The 14433-nt window shown below is 41.1% G+C and overlaps 1 protein-coding gene across 2 annotated transcripts in view; it reads right to left on the bottom strand.

Annotated features, from left to right (window-relative positions):
* The window catches only part of RNASEH2B (ribonuclease H2 subunit B), a 202527-nt gene that overhangs the window by 144253 nt on the left and 43841 nt on the right, over positions 1 to 14433 (bottom strand). For both annotated transcript variants that reach the window (XM_069205347.1, XM_069205346.1), the window contains exons 2-3: positions 10863 to 10934; positions 6514 to 6621 (exon numbers count right to left, since the gene is read on the bottom strand). In XM_069205347.1, the coding sequence (XP_069061448.1) occupies positions 6514 to 6621; positions 10863 to 10934 (180 nt within the window). The remainder of the gene's footprint in view (positions 1 to 6513; positions 6622 to 10862; positions 10935 to 14433) is intronic.

A 14433-nucleotide genomic window follows, 5' to 3' on the forward strand; every position in this document is an offset into this window, starting at 1 on the left:
GTGATCCAGTGGCGTTTTATAGCCTGCTGGGCTATACGACACCAAAAGGGGAAGAAGAGCAATGTTTAAGAACATTGGTTCCATTGGTTCCTAACCTGTGGTCCAAGGACACCTGGGAATATGAGTGGCCTTCTCTGGGGGCTGGAGGATTGGGGGGGGGGGGGGGGGGGGGGTTGTGGTTCAAATCATAGAAAATGCTTCGGACAGGGTCCCAGACTTCCAGTAATGACTCCGTGGCAGTCGCTGGGGTCTAGTAATGATTAAGTGGGGATTTAAAGGGCTTTCTCTAATATAAGGCAATGCATCAGGAGCAGCCTATTGAAACCGGTTTCATGCTTTGTCCAGGTGGACAAACCAAAGAAGCAATGGTCGCAAGCTAATGCAATAGGTAATATAGCCTAGTCCCAATTCAGCATTGCAAACGTAGGTCTAGGTACTTTTAGGTACAGTATGTAATTGCCTGAAAAATCCATTTCCAATAACTAAGTCAAGGTATTCCTGCGCACCCCAGAGACCAACACTATAAGTTGCAATGGGTAGACTTTTATCTTCTTTTACTGCCATCAGCTAATTCAGCAGTTTGATCTCAAACTTAGATGCAAAACTGAAAAGTGCCTTAATACTCCTTGCAAACTCGGAGCTCCTAATTGTCCCTGTGCTTTCCAATTATAGGCATAATCAAATAAAAACCCCAAATAGGGAAAAGTAGGTACTGATTTAATTTCAGTAGTTTTCAGAAAGAGGCATTATTTCTCGACCTAGAGGCACCCTAGGTCATAATATGGGTTTTACTGTGTGTGGTTAATTGAAAGATCTAAATCTGCCATAAACTTAGTATAATGATCAAGCAACTTTTGGAGCGGTATTGGAGTTCTGGCAATGAGCACTGCATCGCCAGCATAGAGTAAAACTGGGACAGGTTTGGAGCATACTCGAGGGGTGTCTACATTCAAACCAGCCCTGATGGACTGACTTGGCAACGTTTGTCTCAGTCATTTTACCATTCGGCCCATAGCTTACACTAGCGGTGACATCAGAATGCAGTTGCATAAGGAAGCACACAATCTGATCCGCCACTCCATATTGAGCATGATATGACACAACTTAGATCTATTAACGTGAATAAATGCGAAACTCAAGTCTATGAAAGAAAGATAAAGATTTCCCATCTTCAATGCAGCATACTTACTAATAAGTGGGTACAGATTTAGACATTGTTCAATGGTACCAAGGTCCGAGCGGACACTGTACTGTAGATCTAAAACAACATGATTATCCTAAATCCATGTTTCAAGGCGATCTAGAATAATCCTGCCTATACTTTTAGCTGTAATATCAATCTGGGATGTGGGCAGATAACGCTCAAGATCAGATTTATTCCCCTTCTTAAAAATTGGTACAACTGTGCCATGGGACCAGGATCGCAGAGGACCTTGCGTAGAGATCACCTTTAATACCCTGGTCAGCAGAGGGGCCCAGAGAAAAAAATCTCTAAAACAGATCTACCACCACACTGTCCGAGCCTGGCACCTTACCATGACACCTGTTTAAGGCTGCAATCACATCAGATATGTCAATAACCAAACTTCCAGGGGCCCCGTCCATATTCTCCAATCTAACATCAGAAAGATCTGAGTTAGCAAAGAGGACAGAATATAAATATGAAAAAAGGGTTACCCATTTACTAGGGGGAATCATTGTATCAATACCAGACTCTGGTGAGTCCCTGAAAAAAGTGCAATTAACAATCTTCCAAAAAGCAGGGTTAGCTCTATGCAAACTGACTGTCAAGAGACTCGCAGGCTTCCGATCAAATGGTCTTTTTCATACATTCGAGCCCCATTTAAAAAGTACTTCTACATTGGCAAACTTTGTCAAAACTCCAAGGTACTGCATTTAATTCCCTAAGCGGTCCAATAGGAGGCCTTGGAACAGAGTAAATTAAACCATCAATTTAGTTTGCCCCTAGCACCCAGTGAAAGAATGGTCAGGAGCTCTCTGAGGGAACTGGACAGTCTAGCATATGAATTGACAAAAGCGTCAACTTCAGTACATCATCGAGGCAATCAAAGATCTCACCAAATCAATAAGCAAATTAGACTTATTGAACTGTTCCCATCGTAATAGGATTCCCTTATTCTCGTCTGCCATTAGGGGAGGAGCATTAACACTGGGCTGCATAACATTTACAGCTTCAATCAAATAGATTGCTGAAAGAGTATGATCACTGAACATTGTCAATAACTGCATTGTCAGCAGGAAAACCCTGCAGGCGATTTGAAAATAGTATAAATCAATTAACTGGGGTTATCACTCCCTGTAAAAGTAGGTTGCAGAAGCAGAATATCAAAGTAAGAATCAAAAGCAAATTGCAAATGATAAGTGATCAATAACGAATTTAAAACTTCACCACTGGGAGTGTGCTTGAACTCGTTAACTGGTTCACTACTAGTATCTTTAACACCACATATACTGCTTTCAGAGAAGTAACAATATTACATGTTAAAATCCCTCATCCAGACAACTGAAAGCAGGATTTCCAGAGGTTAGGGAGCTTCTCAACTCACCCGTCAGCGAATCAATAATATCAGCATTGCTGGGACTAAAACTATTGGTTTAAAATTAATTAAATACAAAATTTTGAGACCTACAATTAAACGTAAACAATTTAACATTGGGTGAAGCCAGATTAGACCACACAATGTTTCCCGGACAGCAAAATGAGACCAAGATGTGCAGCCTCCGTTAGTTCTTGCTGAGTTAGAAGCGATATCAGGAGTGAAATAAGAGACGTATCCATCCAAGTGGAATGAGGCAGTGGTCTAGGTTTCCTGGCAGCTAGTTACATACAAAGCCCTGCCAATCTTGGTTCTTATACTCAGCCCTCAGACCAACCACATTTCAAGAAGCAAATTTATATGCAATAGAAGAACAAGTCTGCGAGGAGTGGCTAGAGTCTGGCGATAGGGCTGGGCAGTGGTCCCTTCTCTCACTCTGGTAGCAGTTAAAAGAATCCATAGGGATCATCTACTGCTGAGGGATTAGAATACTTGATGTGATTAGATGAGGGTGCACACCCAGATGGTAAGTTTCCAGTAAGTCAATCAACAGCAATGTCCTGAGCCAATACTGCATACCTGTTAGTAACCGGGCCTGAGCAGGTCAGTAGAGAAGTCCCTGACAAGGGAAAAATACAGCTAGCAGCAGAAGAGATAGCAAAAGCAAGTGCAGGCCTATAAAAGTAACCCAAGGGTACTGCCTCAATCCTGCTATGACCAAGCAGAGCTAAAAATATCTTATTAAAAATAAGACGCACAACACCAGAATTCCTGAAGTTATCTACAACACAATCGTTGCTGTCAGACGTCCGACTGTTGCCAATCCATGGCACTTGCCGAGCCATATCAATCTGGCCATGCACTGAGTCACCAAAACACACAACCCTTCAGCCAAGGAGCTACTTTGTTCGTTAAGTGCTCCAATGGTAAGGGTCTTAACAATAGGGCACCTTTAAGAACTATAACAAATGGAGTAGCTTCCAGTGGCAGCTGGAGTGAGAAAGGCCTCCCAACGTTTGGAGAGGAATATTTATTACTAAACGAGATTATCCAGGGGCCTCTCAGGAATTTCAGATGGAACAAAACCTGGGTTCACAAGAGACAGATTACTAGGCATAGCATTTCATAGCATGACTACAGGTTTAATGGATGGAACAAAACTTAACTGGTTCTTTTGGAAGTTAGGCAGAGCCTCCTCGTGAGGATGTACACGTGCATTAGAACCCACAATACGATCTAGGATAGCACTCAGACAAGCAAAAAACAAATCCTTAAATTTAATTACCAATCCCTCCATGCTATGCGATTTCTCATGGAGTAGGGTTAACATAGATTCTCTACTATTCTCCTCACCACCTGATTTGCCAGGTAAAATAGTTGTGTTTCTAGTTAGTTTGGACACAAGTTTCCTTTCCCCTGCAGAGTGCACACAGTCATTTTTCTTGTTGGGGGGCAGAGGGGAATGAGAACTCAGTTTTGCCCCTTCTGCGTTGACTGAGTCAAATGGAAAGTGGCGCTTCTGTTAACGCTGGATTTTACTAATTAATATTCATATATTCTGAGTGTTGGATTTGCATAGAAAATGAGTTAAGATAGAAAATAATGCATGCATTTGAAGTGGCGCCTACCTGAGTGGCCATCAATGTTCACGAAGTATACTTATTAATGGCTTATTAATGTAAATTGTTAAGCTTGTGCTTTGATTAATGTAGTAGTATGTCATATTAAAGAGTATGTATTTATTAGCTTTATTAATCGTAGACCTTACTTTACCAAGGTCTTGGGCCTAGTTGCATGGCCTCATGTCAAACTGCAATTTTTGGCGACTTATAAAATGGCTGCTTGGAGCATTAAATTGTGATTTTCCACTGTACTGACCAAGTACTCGTAGCTGAAATTCTTTCTCATGAAAACTGCTTGCTAGAAGATGTTGTACTAGCTCGGATACATTGTATAACGTGTTAGCTGTAAGACTGACCTCCCCAGGAGAAGACAATGGATGCACTGACTGGAGTATAAACCGCTACAAATATTGATACCTGACAAGCCAAACAATGGAAAAGGAGAAGAGAAACCAATCATCAACATGTGAACCGTATACTAGTAAATTAATAGATTTGGAGTTTTATTTTAATTGGAACTAATGCAAACATGCGATTCTTTGACCAATATGGATGTGGGAAGTAGTTATAGGAAATCTAACTTAGCCAGACTGCACCGGAGGAGGACACCATTTTTCCACCATTTTCCACTTTGACATTAGCTTTATTCTTTCGAACTGCATGAAGAGACTTTGCTTTTTCTGAACTCTAATGTTGAATCCTGATTCCTTGCTGGCCGAACTGATGTCCAATTGATGAAAACTGTTGCAGCTTTCTGAACCATACTGAGGCAAGGTATATGATGATGTTACTGATTGTTATGTCTATTTGCTTTTGATCCTAGGTACCAACCACTACTTTTGATAGAGCCATAGTTAGTTGTTTTCCAAATTTGTGTGACAAAATTGTTTTGCATGAAGTCGAAACATGCTATTCTAATCTGATGTTAGTTAGGGTTCTCACTGATGAAGTTCACTATATGTAATAACAGCTGATGTCTTTTCTTTGTTGAATCTAAATGTGTATCTTTTTCGTTTGTGCAGTTATTCGTACTATTCATTTGGACGGTAGCCTTAGAATCTGTAGTGGTCCAAGCCTTGATTAGACTGCAATTCTTTAGGCATTTTGGGCAGCCATTATTGTTTTTATATGCTTACCATTTCATATTGAGACTAAGTTACGTGACATTAGGATTGGTAATATAGGGAAATAAACATTTTAACTTTTACATAAAGGTGTGGTTATTCATGGCCGCAAGGTCACGGTGTGTGGAAATTACTGACTCCTATTGATTATTGATGTAATTGATTGTTATTGCTATTGATTTGCATTGGTACGGAGTTATATGGTGGGAACTACTCGAAGCGCAGTCAAAAGGTCCATCGGCCTATACGCGTCGCCTTATAAGTTTACTTAATAACGTCTGACTCGCTAACACCTCTGAAATGCATAGAATGTCCATCCTTCTACCAACTGAGGGACAGCTCACAGTAGGAAGCAAGGGTAGGCAGAAGGATCAAAACTGGCATTACTGCCAGAGGCCTGAGTCGCCTCTCTTTTGGGAATGCCCCATCTTTGTTTTTTCCACAAAATAAATTTCTTGGTTAATAGCTCCCACAGCAGTAGTTAGAAAGTAACAGATCTGGTTACCAGTGATGGCCATGGATTTCCTCTTCACTATTGTAGAGGATACTGGAACAGAAAGATGTCATGAGTCAGAGTACAAACCCAAGAGGGGTGGTCTGGACTTCTTGAGGCTCTGACAGGTGCAGATGGGCCCACTCTTGGCCCTGACAATGGCCTGACACGTCCAGCGGGAGAGAGGGAGCATGGGAGGGGGCCCACCTCCTCCACCCCCTCACACCAGCTTGGGGGAAAGCAAGTGACTCTAGACTCAAAGTCCTGCTGTGAATCCATTGGAAGCCACAACAGATTTGTTCCCTTTAATACTTAAAGCAGAGTTCATGAAATATTAAGCAGAGTGCAGCTATATTTGTTACAAAATTGAAAAAAATATATATATTTGTTCGCAAATGTGCTAGATCAACATGCTACTTAAAACAGATTTTTCAGTGGGCTGTTAGTGGCAGCAAATCCATGCTGCCACAACTGCAGATGCTTTCGAGGCCACAATTAACTGGGTGTTTCATCAGGCATTCAGGTATAAAATTAACTAGATAATGCTGTAAAAGTTGTAATTGCATTAAGCTATAAATAAGAAAGGTTTTTACGAAAAAATTACATAATCTCCAGCAGACACAATTGTTCCCAATGAAAACTTTAACCGTCCATGGTAGTTTAGTTATTAATATACTGGGTTAGGTAGAGGAATACCGAGTGTTACAGTTACTCACCATGCTGAACTGTTTGACCAATTAACCAGGAATGATATTCTTCATTAAATGCCTTCACTTCAAACAGCTGCTGTCCAGAGTCAGCGAACAAGAACATGGCGCCTTCACCTGAAAAACAGCGTTACATAAGCTTCAAAACACACCCACGTTCATCTGAGAAGCACTGAACATTTTGATAAGCAATCTAGCAAGAGTTTAACGTTGAGTTTGAATGAGCGCCTGATATGTTTGCCAAATTAATTAAGACCACCAAAGCACAGCAAGTGAACAAACTAACGAGGTTTCATTTGAATATCATTAATGTTTAGGTATGGGTTCATATTGTGGTTGTTTAGTTTACAGCGCCACGGACCTAGAGGCACAGATTTTGTAAACCAGTTGTTGCCACAGTGTACTCCATCAGCGGATGGAGTTCATTCCTGCAGTGAGACAACATGCTATAGTGGAGCTGCATGATCGGAGGCTGCACCTAGGATCAACAGTACTCCAGAGGAATATGGAGTATCGAATTTCGATGGTGGATTTGATCTACCCATGTGAATGTTCAGAAAAGTCAGTGTGGCACCCAACAAATCCTTAGTACTATGGCACGTTTCTCTTCAACCATGATTCACAGCCTCCCATCAAAGTTAGAAGCATTGAACACCTATGCAATTGCCTGCCGATACAGTAGAAACAAGATACACTCAGCATTAATTAATAGTGTGTTATTGGCATCCTGCAAGGGATTTAAAATGGATCCCCCAATTACCAAGCGTCTGCTTTTTTGCAAAGGGTAGGGGTTTGACTGAGAAGGCCAGAAGAGGGTGGAGAAATCAAAGTAATGTATCCCATGAGCCTGTACAAGCATACATTCATACTAAATGCCCAGCACAGCTCTTGTAACATCTTTGACCATTGACACAAAATATCAACCAAACCCAGCTCTTCATAGTTAACCAAAAACGAGAACTTGGCATGATGGAGTTGAAGGCTTTCTGTGAGGAGGCCCGATGTTTCTTAAAATCCTTAAGATTGGTAAATTCCCAGTGAGCTTTACATATGGGCTCTATACTTTTCTTCTCATCATTTGAAATGACAGGGAAAAAATGGACTCTGTATGCTACCTGTGGCACCTGTCCACATACCACTGCATGCTTAAGTATTCAACTATTGGGGTGAATTGATTCTCTTGATTAACTCAGGCAAGGGAAGAATGATGGGGCAACTCAATATCCCTATAAGCTATTTCCCTATGAGCCAGGCTCTAATGTACATATCTAAGAGAACACTGATCATCTGTGTTCATTTGGTGCAAATCTGAAGTAAAGGACAACTGAATTGTTCCTACTGGATCTTACAAGTTTTAATTATTCATCAATGCAAATACCGGAATAAAATAGGCATCCAGTATTGTGCTATAAGTCTGAATCAAGGGTACATTGGAAATGCCATCAAGCACAGTAGCGGTCAGCAAGTTTATGCAACAAATGAAATGGAAGAACCTACTAAATGTGACCTGCAAATGCCAGTTAGAGTGAAAAGACAGACCAAAGTTTTAAACCTGTTGACAGTTCGAAGCCAATAGAAATCTATAAAGGATCAGCATAAGGCAAGGGTCTTTGACAGTAAAAACATAACATCCTTCCAAAACTAAAAATGTGAAAGGGGGATGAAGAGTCGTACAAACGAAATGGCTATATGTAGAATGTAGTTCAATAACTAAGCTGGAATTCTCACCTTGAGAAATGAATTGAAGGAAGAGTAACCAAAGTAATTGAACAAGGACAGCAATAGTTAAGTATTTAAAAAATGGCATTTAAGTTTGTAAGATTACATTTCTTACAACTACAATATGTGCTATATCTCAACGCTGACTGCTGATGGGCACCATCGGAGTAAGAATATTGTGATACATTCTTTTTGCTACGCAATGTAATGTTGCTCATTACCTTTAAAAAGTCGGATACCAGAGCTCAGGTGTTCATATGCATTATAAGAGGTGTCATGTGAGGACATAGTAAATGCAATACAAATTGGAAGATCCAATTGAGATTATCCTTTGATTAAACAATGTGCATATTTCCCTCTTAAAGTAATTAGCCTGCATTACAGGGTTTGGACAACAGATATTGTTAGTACTTTTTGTTAGGAATTTGCGAAGGGGTGAGAAAAGTATAAGAAACATCAAGGGCTAAATAGATGCAAGCATTTCAAAGAGCTTTCTGTTAGAGAAAGGAAGAATATAGGCACAGATAAACTCCGGCTGAACCTGCGCTCATTCACCAATGAAGCAGGAAGACTGTTCATGAGGTCACCTTCACTCAGTTTGTGAACTTAATGAATCTCTGCAATATCCTTTAAAAAGGCAACAGTGGGATAATCAGTTCACAAGTCGACGACAGGGAATAAGTAAATACATAGTTTCCCACACAAGGAACTACAGGCCTTATGTTCAAAGCTTTTGGAGACTTTGAGACTGCAAAATAGCTTTTGGTTATCTTCCAAACCCAAATTGTGATTTACTAACAGGTTAACGAATCACAAAATAGGTTTGCAACTACATACTAAATCGCTAATTGAAAGGGGAGAGTTGGAGGTGTCCCTTCAAACTTGCGATTTCTAACATTAAGTACCAATGGTTTGTGACCACAACTACGGTCCAAATTATTGATGAGCTACCAACACTTTAAAGGAGGTGACAACCCTCTCACCAACGGGAAGGGGTTTTATTAGGACCCCTCTTCGTTTGTGAATGTTGCAAAACAACATTTTTTAGGAGTAGGCAATGGTCAACGGGAGCATTGTTTGCTGGTTTTTGAAACTTTTCTGTTAAAAACGCATCCTATTTTTCTTTACGAGAAATAGGCTATATTAAAGAAGAAGAAAAAACTAAAGGATTGCTTTATTTAAAAGCAATCACAGATGTGGAAACCCCAGTAGGCCACCATCTCTGTGATAGCAGTGATTCATGGTGGGTTGTTACATACATCATGCATATTAGTGAGATAAGTCAAATTGGGACCCCCTACAAATCAGAATTTTTAAAAATGTTTAAACATATGTTAGTACTCAAAAAAAGACAATATATTTGTTAGAGATCTGCCAAAAAATTGAGACCACTTTTACCAAATGCTCTTGCGAACATTAGGCACTAGATTCGAAAAACGTAACAGTTCTTCATACATGTTAAAAATACAGCAGAAGAGTTCAATTAACCGTAGAATAAACAAAACAGCAACTCTGATTATAAATGTATGGCTTCCAAGGCATCTGGGAATGCACGGGCTGCTTTTAAAATGTAAACTATTTTAAAGGCTAATTTTCTTTTGCAGGGAATTCAGCAAGGAAGGCTGCTGAATCGAGCCCAAAGACAAAAACAATACTTTTTCACAGCCAGTACCAGCAATTTCACGCACCGACAAACAAAGTTGTAATGTTTGAGATGTGCATAAAAAAACTAATTGTTTCAAATTTTTCAGGCATGTCTATCAATATGATGGAAGTCCCCTTTACTGCACATGATAGCAGAGCAACGCGCCTAGCAGGCTAATTCATCTTTTTTAAGCAGATTCGCATTTGCTTCCGTGTCCAAGTAGCTTCAGTTTACTACCAAACCTGCTGTGGCTTTAGCACTTCCTCTCCCAAGGCTTAGAGGTGGAATTGAATGGTTTGTAAGGAAGCACAGAAGACCTGCTGAAGACACCCAAAGATGATTGTGGTTAACTGTTTTTGAAGTTACAAGCCTGAGCTGCAGAACCCTTGGTCAGTCGTCAACATAGGTGTACATGAAAGCTAATCAGAAGGTCTACTAGCTTGTAATGTTGTGTCAGAACTTTGTAAGTGTGAATATATATATAGATGTAGAACACCATTCAACAATGTCAGACCTTGACCATTATTATTAGGCTAACAAAAAGAGGAATTCCAGAAGCTCCCGCAAGGTACTGTGTAAATGTTTGCATGTCCCTAAGAAGGTAATATACGGGGGGAAAAAATCACCTTAATGCCCTTTAATACAGAGGTGATAGGAGCGGTGTCCATCTCCCCAATATATCCTCAGTTAGGGGAAGCTGGGGTACCAAAACTACTTATCAGTGGGAAGGCCACCCACCACCATTCTTTATTTCTCCCCTTCTTCCACCCTGCTGGGCCAAAAACAAGTAGCAGGGACAGCCACTCAATTGGTCCATGGCAGGTGTTTGTGGACCAAGGCAAGAGTAACCCCATCTAACTGTCATCTTAGTCTACATCACTTCTTCACAAAAGTGCGAATTATATAAAGAGACTCACATAAACTTAGAAGGAACTCAAATGGAAAACTGATTTATAGTCATGTTAAATCATTTGACATAGTATGTGCGACTTACCAGTGCAGGGATGCCGCAGTCTGGCAAACAGAGGTCCACCATCATGTTTTTCAGGAACATCTTTGAGCGACTCTAGAAAAGGCAAATTATGTTTGGTAAAACATTTTGTATCCCATCAAGATTTAAATTGAAGTGTTCTTTAATAGCACATATTTACGTTGCTATAAACTAGTGTCTGGTTATGAAGCTGTTTTGCTTTATTTTCGACTGAGCCAAGATATACACACTGAAAGGAGTAGAAAAGATTTTCTTGAATGCACTTCTTAATCTGAAGAAGACATTTATTATAGCTTTTTGCAAGGTTCATGAAGGAAGGATTGATTAGTAAAAAGTGTACTTCCAAAATGTGCAACAACAACGTGAGACTATGTATTAAAGGTCTTCAATCTATAAACAGCAAATATATACATGCAAGGATACAAACACTTGTATATTGATATATATTCATATGCAATGCAAAGCAAATAATTAATAAAAATTCATCACCGTAGGGCCTGCCAAGCTCTTCATCTTTCTCATGCCAGCAAGTCGATGACCACGTTCAACTGCGAGAAAGAGACAACCACCCTCACTGGAAAATGTCAGGCATTTGATGTACAATCCTGACTGAGATCTCGGAATTCATCGCTACTGAGTAGAGCCATATTTTTATATCTTAAACAATCACGAGAGAACTTTCTAGAAAGCCCTCCCTCTCAGATGGAAATATAAAAAATGATGGCTTGTTTAGATAAGCCTTGACAGGAATATGTTGGGAGCTGGCCATCGTTCCGAAACACGCCTTTCAAGGTCAAACTGTTCTCTTGCCTATGATGAACACTAGCTTGTTACGGCCTTAGCGTACTAACTGCTCACCTCGTACATGTTGTGTACCAGCCCTGGCTCTTCGGTGAGAAGACACACCCGTAGAAGTAGAAAAACGCATTGCATAACATGTTTGCACAGAAAAATACTTTAACGTGGAGGCAAAGTAAGCTGAACACAAAATGGAGCCTAGGCTGAATACAAAATGGAGTCTGTAAAAAGTGACCACTAAAGTGACAATAGGCAATTAAGCCAGGTGCTAAAGCAGTGTGTCACGACATCAGTGGTCAATACTCAAATAACATTACAGAAGCCAAGATTAATATTGTATTAGACATAAACAATGTCGATGTAATTAGCAAAACAGAAACCAATACGGTCAATGTTATTTTAAAGGTCTTTTTTCAACAAACAGCTCCCACACAAAAAATGACTGATTCAGGTGAAGTCACCTAGCTTCGCTATGGAAAAGTGCACAAAGCGCAAAAAAATTAACCTGAGTGCGTGGAACAAGGACCTCGGGACGACAACTAAAGGTTGCATCCATGAGAAGAGAGTGCATTGAAAGTGCAGCACTCTAAACTAAATTTCACCTCACACCAGATTGACTGATATTTCAAAGGCTTCACTACTCACACCTGATGGAACAAAGATTATGTTGATGTGTCTTCCAGTCACATCTAAGGGAAAATACACCCTTGCATGAAGGCACCCTTCTACAGCTTTCTATCCCACTCTATTCTCTGAAAGAAAGCACAAGGGGCAGGTATTTGCTGCAAGCACAACAGCAAGTATGACAGTTCTCTCAGCTCCCTCTCACACTTCTGCTCTTACAGAAAGAGGTCTCCTTGGAAGGGTTTGAGTTTGGAGAAAGCCTTCAGTGTGGCTGCATGAAACCTCAGTTCCAACTGAGTGGCATGCAGTCCACCCAATCCTGCTGTTAGTCACCGTTTGCCCACCCACCACAAGATAATTTTTCTCCTCCAGATAGACTAATTACAGCCTTCTCTGCCACTTGTGAGACCTTGCTACTGTTTATCATAACACGCGGATTGTAGCTATGTGTGCACCGTTTTAAACATTCATCACACAGCTGATTTGAGAAAACATCTGAGTAAACATGCAGAGAAAGGTCGATGCTGTACCCTTCACACTACTGATTTGCGCCAGCCAGATTAAGTAATACAGTAAGAGTAGCACAGGAATATTTTGTGACGAAGGTCACATTTCCAACAGAGACAGCCAAGAGCTACATTTCCGTGGGCACCTGTGGCAGAATGCCTTTACAATCATCCCAGAAAAAGAATGTTAAGGCTCTGCATCAACACAGAGCCTCATTACGACCCTGGCGGTCCGAAGACTGCCAGGGCCGTGGCCGGCAGTGAGCTTCTCCAGCCTGGCAGCAGGCCTCTGCCTGCCGGCCAGATTATAAGGCTGCAGACCGCCAGGCTTTCCGTGGCGGTCACCCAGCCACGAAAACCCTGGCGGTTATGCACCCAGCGACAAGAATCCCCATTCCTGTCGCCGGCACATGCCCCCCCCTCCCACCCATTCAAACACTTACAAACACCCCCCGCCCCTTCCTCCAATGACTCCTAATATGGCAGTCAGCAGACCGCCAGCACTGGCGGTCTGTTGGCTCCAGCCACTTCGACGGTCTTACAAAAAGACCACCAAAGTCGTAATGAGGCCCACAGTTTGAATGTTTGTCAGATCGTGGCCAACCACTCTTACTAGATACTCAGAAAAGGAATCCTTTTCCTTTACTTAACCATGCTATTGCTTTATCATCACAAAAATTGGAAATTTATATATCTCTGTCAGTCATCCAGCGAGAGCAAATCCAGCCAACGAACATTCAGATTGCAAGTTGACCACTGGGGTAGGGATAATTTTATGTGAATGTATACCTGCATCCTTGCGAATACGCCAAAGATGGAGAATTATTTGGCTCATTCACAATACAAACCACTGGACTGCAACATACTTGCAATAGGCTATTGTTTAACAAGACATCTTTACACTGATCAGCAAATACCAGCATGCTCAAACCAAAGCCTGATATCTTTTCAAACTTGCAGAGGCATCTCCGAGCCTGGTAGACCGCCTGCTTCTCAGCCATCCAAGAGTCCAAGAGTTCATGTCTCTGTTCCATTCTTTGAGTGGAAGTATGAAAGGGCTACCCCATTTCCTTGCTATAACCCTCTTTGCTACTGGAAAGCTTTGATTAACCATTATTTTTTTAACCCTACAGAAGCCACCCATGTCTCATAACGCCAGGAGTACAGTGGATACCTTCAATTCTATGTTGAATGAAACAATGGGCTGCAGTTCTCTCTGTTGTCCCCAGTATTCCCTTTATCAAGGGGCAATCCAATATATGAAAAAAGGTTCTATCAACTCCAAATAACACAAAGCACAAGTTACTCACTGCCCTGCTCGTTTTCTGCATGATATCCCAGGCTTAATATATGTGATGAAGAGTTTTTAGTTGGAACAGTCATAAACTAGCCTCCATTGATATCTCTCTGGAGAATGCAAGAGCTTCCTTCCACTCATTGTCCTCCAGAGTCCCCACCTCTTGGGTCCATCTATGTTTCACTTAGGCTAAATCAACAATTGAGTTGATCATCAGCATGGCATACGTCCGGGATATGCCCCCCACCTCCATATCAAGAAACCTGTCATCTGAGGGCCATGAGTTTGGTTCAGCAGCATCAACCTCTATTCATGCCCTCAGAGTGCATTTCAGCTTGAAGTATTTAAA

The sequence above is a fragment of the Pleurodeles waltl genome, chromosome 8 (genome assembly GCF_031143425.1).
Source record: "Pleurodeles waltl isolate 20211129_DDA chromosome 8, aPleWal1.hap1.20221129, whole genome shotgun sequence".
NCBI lineage: Eukaryota > Metazoa > Chordata > Amphibia > Caudata > Salamandridae > Pleurodeles > Pleurodeles waltl.